This window comes from Phoenix dactylifera, chromosome 2 (assembly GCF_051530095.1).
Source record: "Phoenix dactylifera cultivar Ajwa chromosome 2, Ajwa_hap1_PhDact_Kaust_v1.1, whole genome shotgun sequence".
Lineage (NCBI taxonomy): Eukaryota > Viridiplantae > Streptophyta > Magnoliopsida > Arecales > Arecaceae > Phoenix > Phoenix dactylifera.
The window spans coordinates 40872051-40891350 of NC_143191.1; the positions used below are offsets into that span (position 1 = coordinate 40872051).

At 36.8% G+C, this 19300-nt stretch overlaps 2 protein-coding genes across 6 annotated transcripts; both read left to right on the forward strand.

Moving 5' to 3' along the window:
* Window positions 1-286: 286 nt before the first annotated feature.
* On the forward strand, window positions 287-5769 carry LOC103712848 (tropomyosin). Of its 4 annotated transcripts, none has more exons than XM_008799526.6 (13): window positions 287-374; window positions 609-732; window positions 882-968; window positions 1672-1805; window positions 3235-3293; window positions 3370-3424; window positions 3557-3604; window positions 3980-4022; window positions 4309-4355; window positions 4422-4535; window positions 4644-4691; window positions 4804-4923; window positions 5427-5769. In XM_008799526.6, exons 2-13 carry the CDS (start codon window positions 684-686, stop codon window positions 5508-5510), a joined length of 888 nt encoding a protein of 295 aa, XP_008797748.3. In that variant the 5' UTR covers window positions 287-374; window positions 609-683; the 3' UTR covers window positions 5511-5769. The 4 variants fall into 4 exon arrangements, with proteins under 4 accessions (XP_008797748.3, XP_026662649.3, XP_026662647.3 ...); XM_026806848.4 differs by having other exon boundaries at window positions 312-374; window positions 621-732; XM_026806846.4 differs by lacking the exon at window positions 287-374 and adding an exon at window positions 400-538.
* Window positions 5770-8264: 2495 nt separating this feature from the next.
* Window positions 8265-17957, forward strand: RPAC43 (RNA polymerase I subunit 43). Of its 2 annotated transcripts, none has more exons than XM_008799528.6 (9): window positions 8265-8535; window positions 9765-9950; window positions 10203-10332; window positions 10430-10510; window positions 10914-11101; window positions 14472-14567; window positions 14671-14764; window positions 17217-17330; window positions 17670-17957. In XM_008799528.6, exons 1-9 carry the CDS (start codon window positions 8425-8427, stop codon window positions 17771-17773), a joined length of 1104 nt encoding a protein of 367 aa, XP_008797750.4. In that variant the 5' UTR covers window positions 8265-8424; the 3' UTR covers window positions 17774-17957. The 2 variants fall into 2 exon arrangements, with proteins under 2 accessions (XP_008797750.4, XP_088572571.2); XM_088716445.2 differs by having other exon boundaries at window positions 8365-8535; window positions 9769-9950.
* The last annotated feature ends 1343 nt before the right edge of the window (window positions 17958-19300 follow it).

Consider the following 19300-nt stretch of genomic DNA (forward strand, 5'->3'; position numbering starts at 1 on the left):
ATATAAATTTTAAGAGGATATTCACGTAAATTTGAATTTTTTTAGAAGCGTAATCATCAAAAAAAATCTTATTTTTTTTATATGGTGGTATCCAAATGGTAATTGTAGTCCATGTTTCCTTGCTTAACCGTCTTTATAAAAGCAACAATTATACATAATTACATGTATTTTATACGACTCGCACCGTTCAGCGCCTTCTATTCACGAGAAGGCCGTAAGTAATCCATATACGACTCACATCGTATCCCGTCGTAGCCTATAAATATCACCTCCATCTCCCACTCCCACCCACCCCAACGGTCTCACCGTCCCGCCCCCTTGTCTCTCGTGTCGAGCGATTCGTCTCCCTCCTCCCCGCTTTCCGTCGAAACCGGGTGGGTTTCCTTCTTTTGTCCTTCCGACCATACCCCCGGAGCTCCCACGCTCCTCCTTCACGGCCAACTCCCCGATCGGATCGGTCTCCTCCATCCGCCCATCGCCGGAGAAGAAGATACGCATACGAAGCTCATTTTCTTTGCTCTGGGTCCAAGAAGATACCGTACAAATCATTAGTTAGATTTTTGGCATTTATTTTATTTTCGTCCGATAATTGTGTTTTTTCTATAAAGTTTCTCTTTCAGATCCTTTGATCTCTAAGGCAGCCACGGATCAAAGAGAGATTGAGGCGTGAGAGAGGTGTGGAGATGGAGATGTACTTGGAGAACATGAAGAGCTTGCGTTCTCAGATGCATGGTGATTCCTTCTACACTCTTCCTTTCTTGTGTTCGGCTGATTTATCTTTGGTTCTCAATGTCACTTTTGGGTTTTGGGTAGATCGGGTGAATATTCTTCCCTTCTTTCTCTCTATATATGTCTCACTCTCTTTTGGTTTGGGGATTCAGTGATTGAGGAGGAGGCAGCGATGAGATCCATTGAGGAGCAGAAGCAGAAGACCTTTGTCGGGACCTTGGAAAAAGAGCTCCAGCTAGGTCTTCTTCTCCTTCCCAATAATCCCTTTTTTCGCCTCTTGTATTTGTCTTTTTAATTTCTCTTGTTGCTCAATTGCCAAATCTCTCTCTCTCAATCTCTCTCTTAAGCACCTTCTGCAGTGCTTGTTAGCAAGAGGACAACGCATTTTACTGGAGAGTCGAGACTTTTAGTTATGCCTTTGTCCTGTTATAATGGCCGTTCGTGTTGCAATTTGTGGCCATTATATGGGAAATAACAGCCCATTATAACCATGTCTGGTCTTATTTGTCCAGATAACAGCTGTTAGCTGTTACAATAGGGGAAAAAAGACTCTCTAAAGAGCCGGGCCAAAGAAAAACAATTATACAGCGAAATAACAGTGTTAAAGGCGCAATGTTAACATAATTGGTGCTCTTTGGCATCTTTTCGAGGAAATGTTGCGCATCAGTTTCTCATTGCCTTTTCGTTCTGGAAAGATCAGGTGTGACTCTCCCACTACCAAGAAAGGTAGTGGGCCTTTCAGTACTTGACATGTGTCCAATGTGGATACTTTTAGCCTTTTGACAGTAGCATCCATTTTTAGTAGTCGAATTGCAGTTCACCCTGCAGGTGCATTGCTTTACATTTCACTCAGACAGGATTCCATAGATACCAGATTCAGATTTCTCATTCTTTCGTATGTTTATTGTAATTACTAACAACATCTCGGGATATTGAGGGTAGTGAGATCAGAGACAGAGCAGTTGAATGAGGAGGTTGAAGAGATGGTGAAGACAAGAAGCCATATCAACTCTGAGATAGCAGAGAAGCAGAGGAAGCTCTCATCCATGCAGAAAGAATCCTCCGTCCTTTCCCAGGTTATCATATTCTAAGGAATCCACAAATGCTAACCATGTATATATATGATATCCGTATTAATCCAAGAATCTTTATACAACCGACTGTACACTTAATTTGCATATATTTGCTTATCTGCTGCCCTAGTTCTTTCTGACCATGCATGGGTATTATTCATTTGAATATAATTTAAGTTGTCAATTGTGGAGTATGCATATAAAGTATGCTTGCATATGAGACCTGTATTCCTATATTGATGCCCGCATAAAAATTTTACAACACCCTTCTACAAAATAGATTCGCCCAACTGCATGTGTAGATTCTTGCGAGTTTAATTGGAGAAGTATGATACATGGTTGGCAATGATTAACCTGGGAAGAACTGGATGGCAGGGCTGAGTGTTGTGCTGGTATTTGGTTAACTTCTCTCTCTCCCCCTCCTCCTTCTCTCGTGCAGTAACTCCAAATTGTCAACTACTCTTGCCAATTGATCTTCTATTATTGGAGCCAGATATCACCTAAAAGCCAGTTTCTCCATTTTTGGGCTCATGAAGAAAGCTTTTAATTGAGCTGGCTAGAGCAGGCCCAGTTTTTGATCTAGAACAGCAATTAAATTATTTTGTATATATTTGAATTTTTGTTTATTTAAGTTATAACCTTATTGGGATTCTCTTGCATCAACGTAATATATTAGTATTGCATCATAGATGTAATACGGATAAATATGGAACCTTTTTTGAATTATTATTATTATATATATATATATATATATATATATATATCAATATTTTGCAAATTGGGCTAATTGCAGGTTGGAAAATTGATACATAAATCCAAACAGACCATGAAACTTAATTGAAGCATAGCTTCTTGACTCCAAAAATAAAGGCAATAACCAGCTTATCTGGTTAGTTTTGTATAGGATTTCTGGAAACTATTCACCTTCTGAAATCTGCCATTGTTCCACAGATCCGCCACTTGCTTCTCCTCATAACTGTTTGTTTACGCGATGCATATCGAACTTTAAATTTTCCACTACCTGCCCAGACTACTTCTATGATCTGGTAATGGTTCTAACTTCTAAGTGTTGATTAGGTTGCGGGAGAACAAATTGAATTAAATTTGGTCTTAGCTTTTAAAATTTTATGCCCCCATGAAGATCTCCTTTGCTAATGCTTTGAATGACTGAATTTTCTTTTATGTTCATCCTATGACTCTCTTGATGTGAGCATGAGTGGTGCTTGTGGGCTGCTAGGATTTTATGTTCTAACCCAGCAATGAGAACAGAACAAAAGGATAGCGAAATTTATAACTGGTTTATGAATTTGTCGACGCACAACAATGTGTACAGAACACAAGGATAGTGAAAATTGTAACTGGTTTCTTAATTTGTCAGTACATATTGATACATCCTGTTTCTCACTTTTATTTTGTCTCTGCTTGATTGCAGACACTGGAGCTTCTTCAACAAGGAAGGGTCATCCTATCAGTAAAAATAAAAGAAAAGAGGTGTGCATCAGAGTGAGAGTTCAATGTCATTTTCATCATATAGATTAGTGAATTTTGTGTACTTTGTCTTCAATAGATCATACTACTCAAAGATCACAGAAGAGTTGAACATTAAACTAAAGGAACAGCAGGTAGGCTCGAATGAATTCTTTCAAAGTTCTTTTGACCTGTCATGTCTCCCCTTTACATGTCTGTGCTTCTAATTTGCAGGTATTTATAACAAAATTTTTAATGTTTTTTCCTCCTTTGCCTTGTGTGGATAGGATTGGTTTAACTCACATAAACAGAAAATGATAGAAGATGCTCGGCCGGTAAGCTTTCACTGGCATTCACCATGACCTTCTCCACACTATTATACAATAATAAGTTATGTGCTCTCCTTGTTTGATGACTGGTTCGGCTTTATGGTCTCAACATGAAAATAGGTGTAGTACCAATTTGCTTTCTATGTTAAGGTCTACTTTCAGGAAGATCATGATAGTTGAAATCCTCATCTGCAGTTCTTGTTGCACCAAGTTGGACTAACGTCAGCTACTCTTTTCTATAAGTTCATTTTTCTTCACTGAAAAGCATTGATTGTACAATAAAGTTTAACCTCTTCTATCATAGTACAGCTGTTATTATCTATCAATTAGATAAAAATATTACCAGTTCTACCCACTAATTTGATGATGTTACTGATGTAGGTTGAGGAATATCCCAGCAAGCCAATGGGCAATCATATTGATGGTATGATGCTTCTGATACATATATAATTTTCTTGGTGGTTTACACATAATTTTCTGTTAGAGAAGATGGTGGAATTGTGCGGTGGGATATTCTTATTTCTCCTCTGAGGAAGAATAAAACTATATATGATTTTATTATCTTATTATATAAGAATTTATATGCTTGATAGTTAATACAGAAAGCACAGCTGCATAATGAAAATGTTTGCAATCTTCTTCTGGAAGTCCTCTCTTGATTTGGTTGAGCAATCTGCTGCTATTTTTGTTTTTAACTGTTTATATTCCAGGAAGCACAAGCATTATGCTTTCCAAAAAAACAAGCTTGGAGAATATGGTATGACATGCTGTTATTATGTTTCTATCTATATCACCATGTGTTTATTATTTTCTTTAAAACCAGGGACATGAGATGAGTGGGAGATACAAGGACCTGATGACTCAGTTGGAGTCTGCAAAAAATAAGCTTGAAGAAGTAGAAGTGAAAAAATCTGAAATTAATATAGCAAGCAGCAAGGTATGTCTTTTATCACAATTGATGGAATCAATTTACAGAGATGGAGTCTAATATTCTGAGTCAAACATCCTACAATAAGAAAATGCAAATGATTTTCTTTCTTAACAGTTAAAGCAGTTTGTCGAGCAACTAAAGCACCAAATCGAGAGTGTTTCAGTGAGTCCATCAAACCAAATTCATAGATGATTGACTGCCATTCCTTCCAAATTCAGTCCTCACAAATCTTTTCTGCTTCACGTATGTTCATATGATGCGCTGGTTCATGCAGTCTCCTTTGAAGGAAATGGATGATAATGCCCTGGAAGAGGAATACAAAGCTCTGATGGCTGATAAAGCCAGAGAAATGGAATACCTGCAGTCTCTAAAGGATCAGATAAATCAACTGGAGGTAGTAGATTTTTTGTTTCTACATATGTGAATATCAAATGCATGTGGTTAAAATTTGAAAATATGGTCCTCGTTTACTGCAATCTTTGGGTATTGCCTGTCGAGTGCTAATGGAAGGTCCAAAACAGCTGAGACGGATAATTAAATGCTTAAGCAATGTTATAGGTTATTATACACAGGTCACTATTTTTATGAGTGTTGAAATGAATTTAGTGGGTTTGTTGTTACTGCCCAACAAGCCAGATGCCCTTAGTGTACCAGGGATCTGGTAGCTGCGCAGATGTAGCAGATTCAATTAACTTTGCCTGATGCTTCTGCTTTGCCACATGGATTTAGCACCTTCTGATAGGAGAAGTGGAAATAATCTGTATATGTTAGCAGCTACTAGTTTCTTGTATCCTTGTAGCAAAATCATATCGATGGTTACTACAGTGCCTGTGATTTGAGAAACTCTTATTGTGATGCTCAAGATTTGTAGTAACCTCTTCTATGTTTTTCCCACAGGGCATTTCACAAGTTGTTACATGTCAATGTGGAGAGGAGTACAGGGTGGAGCTAGCTGATGGGCAAAAGCTAGGGGTTGCATAAAGCAGCTCTAGACCTTAACACTATTCAAAACCATGGGATAGTGTGAGAAAAACTCACAGTACAGAGGTCAGCTGGGCACTAAATACTGGTCTTTGTATAACTGTAAAGGCAATATAACTGAAAAAAGAAGAAAGAAAGCAAACTGGTAGTTTTTTTGGTAGATTTGGATTGTAACCAGATCTAGTAATTTTTGCCACTTGTTTTCTTGATTGATGGTCGACTAATCACGAAAGGATGAGCCAATTATTGACGTGCAGAACTTTTGGTCCGTAATGTAACTGAAAGCTGGCAAACAGCGGAAAAACGTGTGAGATCTGATTTATTAGAATGAGGAAGGAGTAGCTCATTGTGATTGCCATTGCCCTCCCAAATGGCTAAACCTCTGTTTGCTGTTCTCGTTGGAACATCATCTACAAAATCGTGGAGAATGACAATAAGTCGAAGAAATGCAAGTATGTTTACCACTTTAAGTTCTGATCAATTAAATCAAATGATTAGTATAGCCTGTGGCTCGAAACTATCTGCAGGAAGTTTCTTTGACAAAATGTCAATCTCAATGAAAGTGGGTGAGTTGGTCATGCGTTTGACAGGTGCTTGCCCTCCACAGATTTGTATCCATGATGGATTTAAGACTTGTCAGGGCTGTCTCAAAGTTAGACCAGACCTCTAATTGAGAACATACTTCAGGTTTTGCGAAAATATACTTGCTTGATTTAAATGTAAATCAATGTGATTTGGCTTGACACAAAAATAACAAAATCAGGAGTTCTCCACTTAAATCTTGACCCTAGTCTTGAAGTAGATTTGGATTGGACCTGCTTTGAGCTGGATTGGGATTTTGGTGCTCGCTTGGGGCCCTACTCTCTCAAATCAGCGAGACGTTTGCAGGCTAGCCCATGTACGGTTCGAAGTTAACTCACGTTTGACCTGGTTGACCAGCGTACACCCCGTGCTGTCATAGCCAGGTTCAGTCTAACCCATGGTTATATATACCATTTTCATTTATTTTTGTGGACAATAACATTCATTTATTTTGTTTTATATATATATATATACCATTTTTGATATATTATTTATTTATTTCATACAAAGTTATGATTATTTTTGAGAATGGGGAGGCTTGAGCCATCCCACTATTAATATAGTCTGAGTGCTATTGCTCGTGGGACCAGAAGTTTTAGCTTTGGATATATGGAGTGAATTGCGAAGAATCTATCCACTTTTATCTGAATTTACTTCAATAAAATCAATCATGAATCTCTCTTCAGATCGGCTGGTCAGCACCTTTGTCAAGTCTCTCTTTTGTTACACATGTTGGGCAATTTGTAATGTACGGAATGAGTATATATATTTCAGAGTAAATAAATCATCTCTGTCAGGATGTATCAACATAGCCGAGGAATTTTTCATCCCCAACGGAAACAACAATCAGCCCGCATTTTCTCATTATACATTATTGGTTTCTTGGCTATTTCCTCCATGTGGATTGATGAAAGTTAATTTTGATGCATCTTGGCATGATGATTCTGCTGATTTGGGCTTCATAATCAGGGATCACGAAAGCAATTTGGATCACGTTGCATCTAGGAGAGCTCAATCTATTTCGATGCCCCTGGTTGAACTCCAAGCCGCTTGGAAAGGTCTCATTATAGCAATTTTGTATTATAAATTCAAATCAGTTTGGTCAGAAGGTGACTCAGTGGCTGTTATCAAGTGGATTTCGGATCTTCATAGAAACCCATCAGTGTACTCTGACTCGGGGCATCTTCATCTTTTGCTTGCTGATATCAAGTAGTCTTTATCATTACTAAATTTCTCCATGGCTATCCATGCTTTCAGAGTGGCAAATTAGCCTGCTGGTGCTTTAGCAGGTCTTGGTATTTCTTCTGAATTCACATCGCCTGCTGTATTGCGTCAAAGAATAAAAGCTTTGGTCCGGGCTGATAAAGCTTTTCGTCACTAGTTTTTCGATTTTTGTTTGTATTTTGTTTCGGGCCTTTGCCCCTTCTGTGTCAAACAAAAAAAAAAAAAAAAAATCTCTTACGGGGCTGATACTCTCCACTGCTGACATCTCTCAGAAATAAAGCCCTAGTCTCTCGCTTAAGAGACTAGAGAGTGTACCGCTGAAATACTCATGCAGGTACATAAAAACTATAATTAAATGTATAATCACTCCCGTATTAAACCATCAGAACTGCTGGAACAAGAGTTTCAACGAATAAAGTTTTCAACGAAGAGTCATAGCTCTTCGGAAAAAAAAGCGTATGATTCAAGGTATTTTAAAGAATTCAAACAACTAAAGTTTAGAAAATTAAAAAAATTATTTTTTTTTGTTTTAATTAAAACTCCAACACGAACGAGTCCCGGCAGCACGCGGCATGCAGACGTCCAACCCAATGTAGGGTCGGACTCGGCCGGTGTCCAAGTATCTTTAACGTACACTCTATTGGATTTGCTGTTATGATTTGACCCGGATCCGACTAAAACTCCTCCGGTCACCCTATCGGATTCGGAGCATGCGAGGACTATGCAGATGGGTTCGGGTCGTACGGATCTTTGTCACGGAACAATAATCGATCTTGTTTCCGATGTCGACCGTTGGATCGACTACGCACGGATCAGCAAGCACTCCGAACCTCCCCCATCCATCCGCTGCATAGATCTCGAAGGCACCATCGCGCGATCCAACGGTGTGGATTCATCCTTTCTTCCGCGCGACGGATACAAACTCTGTCCCGCTGCGGATTCGGATGCGAGCCGTCGTCACCCTCTTTATATTTTTTAGGTTCCACGAGGGGAAGGTTCGTAAAACCCTAGCCCCTATTTCTCTCACAACTCTTCTCCCTCGCCCCTGTTTCTTTCGTCTCTCTGGTTTGCTTCAGCGTTGGCGGTGGGAGACCATAATAATTGAAGGATGCCGAGAGTCTCGGCGCTGGATATGCCGGACGTGCCCATGGGTCAGCTTCCGGAGCACCTCCAGCTCCAGCGGACCCGCGTCGTCTGCAAGGCCGACGCTCCCATCCATGTATGTTGCAAGCCTTTTGATCAACCCCCATCCACCTGAATAATTAAAGGGAGCTTTTTAGTCTGGTTTTCTTGGATTTCGTTTTAGGGGCTTTCTCGAAGGGAAGAATGAAAGTGACGATAACTGAGAAACAATCAAAAACTAGTTATCATTGATTGAAATCGTCCCCTTACCAATTAGAATTATGATAATAAGAAGATAAGAAGCTTCCAAGTGTTATGCGAAGATCGCAATAGACGATGCATTGCTGTTTGTAATATCAAGGGAATGCTTATTTATTTGAAAAATTTTGCCCAGGGTCGTGGGATTTCTGGGAGAAGAAAACTCCGGGGCATCTTTCTTGTTTGTTGTTACTTTTCCATGCACCTTTACGCGAGGAATTTTAAATTTTCTAGAGCTCGCAGTGTATCTTGTCTTATAACTTGGAAACCCTATTATGTTCTTCGTTTACCTCAGGCATGAGTTGCACTTATTCAGGTAAAAAATAATTTAGACAATCCCTTGGTTCTGCCAAACATGGGAGAAAGTAGAGACTTTCAAGGACAAGTTCTGGTCTATTAGGCCCTGTAGTTTGGGAGAAAGTAACAGAAACAAATAACCGCAATTAGTTTAGACCCCTACAAACATTAATGCAATAATAAAAGAATGCCTCTCATCAAAGTTTACAAAATCGTGGTTTTCCTTTTTTTTTCATGCTTGGTAGCATTGACGTATTTGTAGAAAAATTTCAGAGGAAGTGGATTATGACATGGAGGAGTTAACTCGATCCTTACCTTGTTGTCCCTTCTCTGAAAATCACCACCTAAAAGGAAAAAAAAAAGCTTCAGGGCTCTTGAGAGATATTTTTTTGGTTTCTATATGTTCTCCCGGTTGCCTCTTTTTGAATTTGCTTTTGTATCGTGGTGATGATTGCCCATTTATGTGATCATTGCTTGCCATGTAGTGTACTTTTTGCTCTTTGGACTTGACTGTGATGGAAGTATCGTTAATTTGAGTTAATTCTGTAAGAATTTTGGATTAGGAAAAAGAGGTATGCTACTTTTCAACAACATTTGTTACAGATAGAAAGAGATAAAAGGATGATGAAGTTTGATATTATTTTTGCGGCTTTAGTTTCGGGCTACTGGATCTTCTTCATTTGTTTTGTTTCCTCCTTTTCTAATATCTTGCATAATAATTATTTTCGTTCATATGACTCATGGATGATAAATATGCATTTATATCTGAAGACAGAGGCTATTCAATACTCTGGGGCTTATGCATCAATGGGGGTTGACAATAGTTTGCGGCTGGAAAGTTTCTGCAAAAATTTTAAAATTGAAGTTATCCGGCTTACCGAGGATGAGATGGAATTTGATATGATTGGTATTGATGCTTCATTAGCCAATGCATTCAGAAGAATTCTTATAGCTGAGGTATGGAATTATATAAAAATCTCCTTTGTGTTAAAACTATGTAGAAAAAAGCAGTTCTCAACCACTTGCCTTTTGGTTTATTAGTTATATCTTACCTTATTATTTTGTTGTTTGAATCATCATCTTATGTGCATGTTTCAATTTAAAAAATTACTCAGTATTTTATGCCCTGAATATGATATTTAACTCAGCTTCCATGATTTACTCTAATTGACCCTATAGCTATCTGATTGTAGTTAATAATCTTTCCAGGTTCCTACAATGGCTATTGAGAAGGTTCTAATGGTTAACAATACATCAGTTATAGCAGATGAGGTGCTAGCTCATAGGCTGGGCCTTATTCCTCTCAATGCTGACCCAAGGCTATTTGAGTATCTCTCAGGTTTGTCCAAGTATTGCTGATGGAATGCCCCTCTGTACATTGAATGTGTCATGGTGCATACTTGTAATTTTTTTCTTTCTTTTTTTTTTGTGTGTAGAAAATGACTCTCCCAATGAGCGCAATACAATAGTCTATAAGCTGGATGTGTCATGTAGAAAAGGTGGTCCACGTATGACAGGTATCATCCTTGCAGACTTAATCAACATGTGGAGCTGCAATTTTTTTCACCCCATGGTGGGATTTAACTCATGGCTCTCACTTCCAACATGATGAATAATCCTTCTTGTATGAATGGAGGACTGGTTTTCCAGTTTTTCTTCTCTATTCGTTCTTATAAAGGATTGCATCTCATTCAGTGCCAGCTTCTTCTGTTGGCTTTCTAGGGTTTTTATCCTTTGCTGATCTTTACGTACAACCCATTCCTCTCTGCTTCCATGCCTTACTTTTATTTTGTTTTACATTATCCAACAATCTCAGTTTTCCAGTACTTTACCCCTCCAGATGTTTTCTTTGCTGCTGTTAAGGTGCTAAAATCTAGCTGTGATTTGTAGTCTAATAATAATTTTGCTGATTATGTGCAGTGAAGTCAGATCAATTGAAATGGTTACCAAATGGAAGTGAGCTTGAAATGGAACCCCCTAACCAATCTGCAAAACCAAAAAGTTATACTTCATTCAGTTGTAGTCAAGATTCCATGCCAGAATTTTCCAAGAAACCACTGGGCATGAAGCAGGAAGATATTATTATTGCTAAACTTGGGCCAGGACAGGTAATTTTTGGGATCCATGACGTTAAGAAATGGATGATTAGTTGTTGTTTGTGGTGCAGGATCATTGTTGCATTTTTTTGTTTGAAGAGGACCAATAGCAGTTCAAGCATTTTGTTTTCAATGTTAAGAGTAACTTGAGGATTCATTCTTTAGGCTATCATTTTTGTAGGCTTTGTAGTCCTGTCAGTGTTGTTAAAGATGCTCTCCTGGGCACTTTAGTTGGCTGGGGTGCCTAGGCCCATGCCGCTTAAACTTCTCCACCTTCTCCATATTCCTCTGTCAGCTAGTCTCTCTTGTCTCCCTCTTGTTTTCCTACTCCGGTCACCAAACTGGGCAGCGGACTACCATTGAACCAGGCTGTTGTGGAGAGGGATCACCAGCCACCAGTGGTGCCACCGGCAACAGCAAGTGATTCTTCTTCTTCTTCACCGGCAGATTGCTGGTGTCATATATGATGAGAAAGGGATCCATGTAGTCTTTTCCTCCATAGCCAGCTGCTCAATAGCCTAGGCTTCAGCCTAGGTCCTGCAAGGGTTCCATTGAATGGCTCCACCTATGCTTTTCCGTAACCTTGAGTCCTATTCTACATATGATTCATTTCTGTGAGTCCTACTTGAGGTGTATGTTGGGTGGGGAATCTTTTCAAATGACTAATTGTGTCTAAAGAAAGTTCGATATCTTTCATTTGCAGTTCAATAGGAATCTGAATTTTGCACTTGTTGAAAAGTTTTGATTCCTTTAGGAAGGTCTTAATTCAAGAAAAAGTTAGGGATTGAGGAAGTCTATGAAAGTGAAGGTTTACTACATTATGTGATTGGATTTTTGAAGAAATTAATGTAGTCAATAGTCATTGGTGCTTTGTTTTTCTCTCATGGTGTAATTTTGCGATGGAGGAGCAAATCCTTCATATGCTTGATTTGATGCCTAGGTTTTGTAGTGGCGTGAGGCCATAAGGCATTACCTTCTCCTTTATCCTTTTCTAGTTCTGCTTTGCTTTTCCTTTCTAGGTAAAATCCTAAGATATCTTTCTTCTAGTCATTCTTGATAAAAAATATTGTTGTTTCTAGTTCACATACATCCATAGGTTTTTTGTGTCTTATATATATATATATATCACATGCTATACATATACATATACATATACATATACATATATATATGTATATATATATATATATATGTATATATATGTGTATATATATATGAGAAACTTATATCACATGCTATAGAAAAACAGTATTTAATATGTTCAAGTACAACAGTAAGGACACAGATGCAGTTCATGCAGAAATAAGGCATAGCTTCAAACGCTAAAGCCTACACATCCCCCATTACATTTACTAATGACTAAAAGTAATTGTAAGCGATATCATACGAAAACAAAGGGAAAGAAAATACCAGAAAATAAAACCCTGAAAATGGGCATCAAATGAAACTGTAAGGAAATCAAATTTTTACATGAAATTAAATTAATATTGGACCCATAAACACACAGAAATTAGATGGCTTACAAGTAATGGATACTCAGGCTCTGTATTGAAGCTTCTATGTACATCAAATATATAAACATGTCTTGTATTTTTTTTAAAAAAAATTACAAAGGTTTGTTAAGGTTCTAATTGTTTGAAAAAGAAAAATAATAATAAATTCAAAAAGGAAATAAACAAGCAAATAGCAAGAAGATATTCTAGATAAAGATGGTTTTACTAATCCTTTTTCTTCTTTTCAGGTCTGTAGTTATTTTTCCAGGTGACTAATGGTAAGACTTTATAGGTTACATCTAAAGGGAGACATAACTTTTTGAAAGTAAAAAAGGTAATAGAGATGCTTGAAAAATTTGTTCCAAATGATTATTTTTCACAAAGATTACTGCTCTTCCAAAAGATAAATTTTAGGGCAGCTATTGAAACCTAAGGCCGTTCAATTATTGTACTCCATAAACTGGATCCAGAAGCTGATCATCCTAAATTGACACATTATATGCCCAATGAAATCATGTACTAATACTTGATAAATTTGTTACTCCCTTGGTCAACATGTCAACTGGAACAGAGAAGAAATGAATATATCCTGCTCCTAGAGCAGTCTCCTATAACAATTGAAGCACATCAAGCATGCACCTCACTTCCATTTTTTCCCCTCATACTGTAATTAGCTGACAGAAACTTTTTCAACCACCAAAAGAATGCGTCATGCATCACAAACAAACTGATGTTGGACTACATAGGTGAAAGGAAAAATCAAGGTTGATTGTATTTCGGGATGCTAAGACTTTTCCGCTGGTTGGCTGAAATTATAGTTTAGATCTGAATTTTCAATAAAATTGTAAAGTTCATGTTCTTGAAGGAAATATGTAATGGATGACTATTATCTAACTCATGACGTAGGTTCTAGGGCATCAATTGAGTTTTTAAGGGTTTATGTGATTGAATAATCAAAATCAAGCACTTCTTAAGATTTTCTGGGAAAAAATTGATACAAATATATATCTGTGTGTTGTGTAAAATATGCTTCTGAGAGCTTTTGACTCTAAATGTTTCTTAGTGGAAATAAATTAAAGTGCCTATCAGCTGATCACGGTTTATGATATATAAAACAAAAATCAAGAATTTTTGAGGTCTTTAACTCATGTATTACATGAAAGCAAAGTTGACAATTTCAACAGTGTAATATCATGTTTTATTTTGATCTACAGCTTAGAGACATCCGAATTAGCTGTAATTTAATCTGCATATGTTTTAAAATATTTATATCAAGGTCAATGGTTTTGTACTGAAAATTAAATAGCCTATAATGTGTTCTTGTTCACTACTTATAGTAAATTATTGATGCATAGGCAAAAGAGCTCCAAAATAAATATTTTTTAGTTTCTAAATATGTTATACATCTTAGACATTATCAACGGTACTGATTTTCTTTTTAAGATGTCTTTCATTTCTTGTCACTAGGAAGTATTTGGAGCTAGATGCTCTCAGAAGCATTCCGGCCTAACTAACTAGCTAACTATTATATATATATATATATATATATATATATATATATATATATATATATATATATATATATATATATATATGTATGATATATATATATATATATGTATGATATATATATGTATGTACATATATATATTGAAGCGTTCTCGTTGAATCATTCAATATTGGCAAATAATAAGTTTGCTTATCCTTTTTTTAGTTTTGGTGTTACGCCAAATGCGTCTAAGCTTCGACACCTACTATTCTTGGACATGTTTTTATCTTTTTTCCTCAATTTTTTTTTGGAATCTTTTAGCGGGATTACCTTCTTTAACTGATATGCATGTGTACCTTGTGCCAAATCTTATTTTTGCAAATGTGATTGAATTTTGCAGGCAATTGAGCTTGAAGCACATGCTGTGAAAGGCATTGGCAAAGTTCATGCAAAGTGGTCTCCTGTTTCTACAGCATGGTACAGGATGCTTCCAGAGGTAAATAGAAAGCATACTTTGTTCTGACTTCATTGCCTATAAAGAGATGCTTATATATTAAAGATTGCAATAGTTTCTAATCCTAAATGTAATCTTTTAATAGGTTGTACTATTAAAAGATATAAAGGGTGATGATGCAGAAAAGCTTGTAAAGAAGTGTCCAGTTAACGTCTTTGATATTGAGGACCTTGGAAATGGTTAGAACTCTTTTGCTTTTGGCAGCTTGAATGCTTATCATGTCTTATATATGCTACCATCTACAAAGGGAGGAAGCATTTATGAAAATGTCACATCTGGCTTTTGTGCATTGGAACCTCGAAGGCACTTAAAATATGCTATGCAAACCTATTCTTCTGGCACATAGATTATATTAATTGCTATTTTGCTAGAGTCATACATTTTTGTGCACCACAAAAAGAATTTTTTTTTTCTCTTTAAGAGTAATTAGAAACTCATATTGTTGCTGACAAAGACAAGCAAATTGAATTGATAATGATATTCAAAGATATGAAACCCACAGAATTGAACAAATTAGGTTTTCATTAAAATCAAATACGGATAACAGTTTACTTTTTAAAGTATTTATTTAACTCTTATGGTTACATCAACAATGATTTTAAGATGTTTGGATAGTCTGTATAGTCCCATGGTATACCAACTTGTTCCGGCATGTGTTGTATTAAATCAGAACATAATTAAGACAAGGATGGCTACTTGTTGATAGAGATTACTACATGATACAACCCCATTATCATGTTAGACTTGCCGCTCGTTATATGGTACAGTCCAGTACAACATATATCATCTTCCTGACTTTGTTTCTTAACCATCTCGCTGGTGCTGGCAAAATCAATAAATATAGAGTTATCAGAACTGATCATGGAGCTCAAATTTCAATTCTTCCTTTTAATATTTCTTCTCTTCTTTAAAATCAGAGTTGTGGAGATTCATTTGTCTTGTTAGTTGGGCTGAAAACGTGTTGGATATTATCCGACTGTATCCATTTCCTCATCCGAATCGGATTTGCATAGGAATATTTGAATCCGATTGGATCTGGATCCGGATTCAGATATGCATTCATTAATTTTGTCGGATGGATATCCGGTAAAGAAATATTTAAAATACTGCTCTTATCAAGTATCGAACCAATGTCATTTGAGTTAGTCCCCAACCGCCCAATCACCAAAATAGCATTTGTTCCTGCTCTATTGGCATTTTATTATACTTTTTTGAAACTTGTTCATATCATAAAAAAGATTTTTCATATGTTATTTATTAATTCTTTTTATAAAACATCAATCCTTTTTATAAAATGAAATATTTAGTTTTCCCCTTATTTCAAAACTTTGTTGTTTAAAATATTTGAAAATATAAATACATATAACATATTCTAACATCTATACATAATTTTCTTACAAGTTGTCTGTAAAATAGATAATTCTTGATAATTTTTTGTTTTTTTAAAAAATAATTTTTTAATATATTTTTAATATAAATCCAATTGCTCCAATGATCTAGTCCCTTGGCCAGGCCGGTCTCCATGTGAGTTTAATAATTATAATTTAGATCCTTACCTAGTTAGCTATGTGTGATGTGCGATCTTTATATTGGATTCCATCATACCCATCTTTTATGATTAGGTCATTTATGTTGGCCTTCATTATTGAAATCCGTTTAAAATTCGATCTATATCGTAGTAATATATGATTTACATTGAATATAACTAATATCCAACTTGTATTCATAATCTATTTAGAATAAATATGGATGCTGATCTTGGTATCCGTTTAATCCTTATCCATATTCGTATTCACTAAAAAATATGGATATGGACATTACCAATATCTGGTCCGTATCCAAACCGTTTTCAGCCCAACTTATTAGGTATGTTGTACATTCTCCTTGATCTGTTGTTATATTACCTTTTCAAACAATTTAGTATCTCCTATAGGGGATTCCCATTTCTTTCAAAAATATAAGCCATTTTAATGATTTTGATTGTTTCTTGTGTCATCTAGACTGGAAGGTTAGAGTTCTGAATTTGTTGTAATCTGGGTTTCCATTCTAACCTCTAGTTTAATACTGTACCTGTCTTTCTGGATTTCTACTATACTAAGCTGTTAAATAGAGTGCCTGTGAAGCCTCTTTATTTGTTTAGTGCATAACATGTTCTTGCATCAAGTACATCTGTTTCGAATCTTTTAAACTGCAAGATGCCGTTAGGCACGAGAGGTTCTTTGTTACATCTTTAATTAAAACAGAAATCTTCATGAATTATTTGAGACCATTCTTACAAGATCTTGCTGCCACAATCATCCCTAAAATTGTTGGGGGCAAGTTTGTTCTCTGTCATAATAATTATGGACTATCACTAGTATGTCAACTTTAATCACTCATAGCATTTCTATTCCATCTATTTGGATCAGCTTTATATGTGGCGGTAATCTTTAAATCTCTCACATTTTGATATTTCTTGGTATCCTTTCTTCGATAATCCCTCAGCCTGAGCATAATATTCTCTGACCACTAATTATGATTTGATATTTTGATGTAAACAATGCTTATGGCTTCTTACCACCAATTGGATGATTATAGTACTTTATGTTGTCTTTAGTGTTTATCTTGTTGATGCTTTTGGCCCCTGAGCAGGCGAGAAGAAAGCAACGGTATCCAAGCCCCGAGCCTGCACACTTTGTAGGGAATGCATTCGTGGGGTGAATGAGGAACTTGTGGAACTAAGGCGTGTTAAAGATCACTTCATCTGTAAGTACAGAATTAATAAATTCACACAGACCCATAAGATATCCTGATCTAGTGATTTAATATGTTATCTACATCATAGATTTTAATTTTCTTCTCCAGGACCTTGGAAGATAAAAAAAGTTAAATAATCATGAGATAAACTTAATGAAGCATTAGTGTGTCTTTTGATAGGTTTATTTGGTGTTCCCTAATTATTATTGAAAATGAATCTTAGAGCTGCCTTCCTATCTTTTTCGTTGATTGTTGCTGGGTTTTTCTCTGAGATCATTTTTTTTTAAAAAAAAAAATTGTGGCTGCTTGAATTTACATATTTAACATATGTTACTTGAATTTGTGCAGTTACTATTGAATCAGCTGGTGCTTTACCTCCAGAAGTTTTGTTTACTGAAGCTGTGAAAATCTTGGAAGATAAGTGCGACCGAGTGATATCTGAGCTTTCTTGACACTCGTTACCGGTCCATGTTAAGTAACTTATGTAACAGTGGTCCTAGTCTTCATTTCCCTGGGAACTTGCAGCTTTAACTCGCATGGACGAAGTACTATGAATATAGTAGCAATATAATTGTCTAGGGAACATTATCAATTTTTCTTGTAATCAGAGAAGCACGAGTCCTTTGCCCCGGTGCAGTACTGGTTTAAATATACCAACTAGGTTTCTGATGGTGTGGAGGGATCCAGGCGCAACAGGCATCAGATCCTCCTTGAATGGTTGTGATTGAGATTCAATACCACCTTGTAACTAAAAGATCCTAAGTGGACGTGCCAAGTTTGTCTATGTTCCCTTTGGGAGCATGCATTATTTTTTAGAGTAGGCGGTTTATACAATTTCGGTGCAGATAGGTCTAAAAAAATCATAAAATAAAATATAATGTAGCATGGTTAGGACAACTGACATGGTGGTCTACAAAAACTCTTCAGAATGCTCCACTATATAAGGGGCAATTTAGTCCACTGTTCTATTCGCTTTGGAGGAGATGTGTCCGGCTATGAAGGATGTGCACTTCTTCGAGCTCCTCTTAATGTCATGCAAGAGAGGGTGAGAGATTGCTACCACAGCTTGGCCTTGGATCCAACTGACCATAATAGTTGAGTCACCCTCAACTGAGATGCAATTTGCCCTCAGAACCTGCCTAGCATAGGCAGCACCTACTTAGGCCACTCTCAATTCTGCTTTAGGAATTGATACATCAAAGATCGCAAATCTGTCAGTTGCTAGCAATCTCAAATTCGGATCTTGGATCACAAATCCAGTTTCTCTACTATCACTATTAGAAATGCTACCATCAAAATTGATCTTGAGAAAATTTAGAAGTGGGGTTTTTAGGTAAATGTAACTAGTTGTGTCACTGCAGAAACAAAGTAGGAGTTCTAGGTGTCTCGAGCTGTCACAGTTACTCTAATAAAAGTAGGATGAATTACCTCAAGAATCATAGCCCTCTCCAATACAACCTCGCCGATAAAAATATAAGTGTTTCTAGTCAGCCAGATTTGGTGGATAGTATAAGCGGTACTAATGCTTTAGAATCAGGATCGTTTGCTGCTAATACTGCTCTGTAAAGTCTCAAGAAAAGTCAGGATTGGAATTGTTGACTGGAGGAAATCTGTGGGCTGATTAGTGAGCCTCCACATATGTAGAGCCTTCTGGTAACGAAGTAGAATATGATATACAATTTTCACCTCCATATCACAGAAAGGGCAGGTCAGAGGAATATTCACCCCTCGATCTCTGAGCATTCCCATAGTGGGGAGGTGACTCCATGCCAATTTTTAGATGAAAAGGCCAATCCTTGAAATTGAAGCAGATGACTAACTTGGCCTGGTTAATCTGTTGTTCAAAAGCTGTGCAATACTCTCTCAAAATCCTCTAAATCACTCGTGCAATCCGCCTCTGGCCAGAAGCGTACAATCAAGCAGTCCAAAAATATGCGTTTTAGAAAAAAAAAGAAAAACATCATCTGCTAGGGGCCCCA

Excerpts from the sequence above, each read along its gene's own strand:
- RPAC43 (XM_008799528.6), top strand. The coding sequence starts at position 8,425 with ATGCCGAGAGTCTCGGCGCTGGATATGCCGGACGTGCCCATGGGTCAG. Across the intron at positions 14,568-14,670 it reads GGTACAGGATGCTTCCAGAG|GTTGTACTATTAAAAGATAT; the intron begins GTAAATAGAAAG and ends ATCTTTTAATAG. Across the intron at positions 14,765-17,216 it reads TATTGAGGACCTTGGAAATG|GCGAGAAGAAAGCAACGGTA; the intron begins GTTAGAACTCTT and ends GCCCCTGAGCAG.
- LOC103712848 (XM_008799526.6), top strand. The coding sequence starts at position 684 with ATGGAGATGTACTTGGAGAACATGAAGAGCTTGCGTTCTCAGATGCAT. Across the intron at positions 3,294-3,369 it reads GTAAAAATAAAAGAAAAGAG|ATCATACTACTCAAAGATCA; the intron begins GTGTGCATCAGA and ends TGTCTTCAATAG. Across the intron at positions 4,356-4,421 it reads AAACAAGCTTGGAGAATATG|GGACATGAGATGAGTGGGAG; the intron begins GTATGACATGCT and ends CTTTAAAACCAG.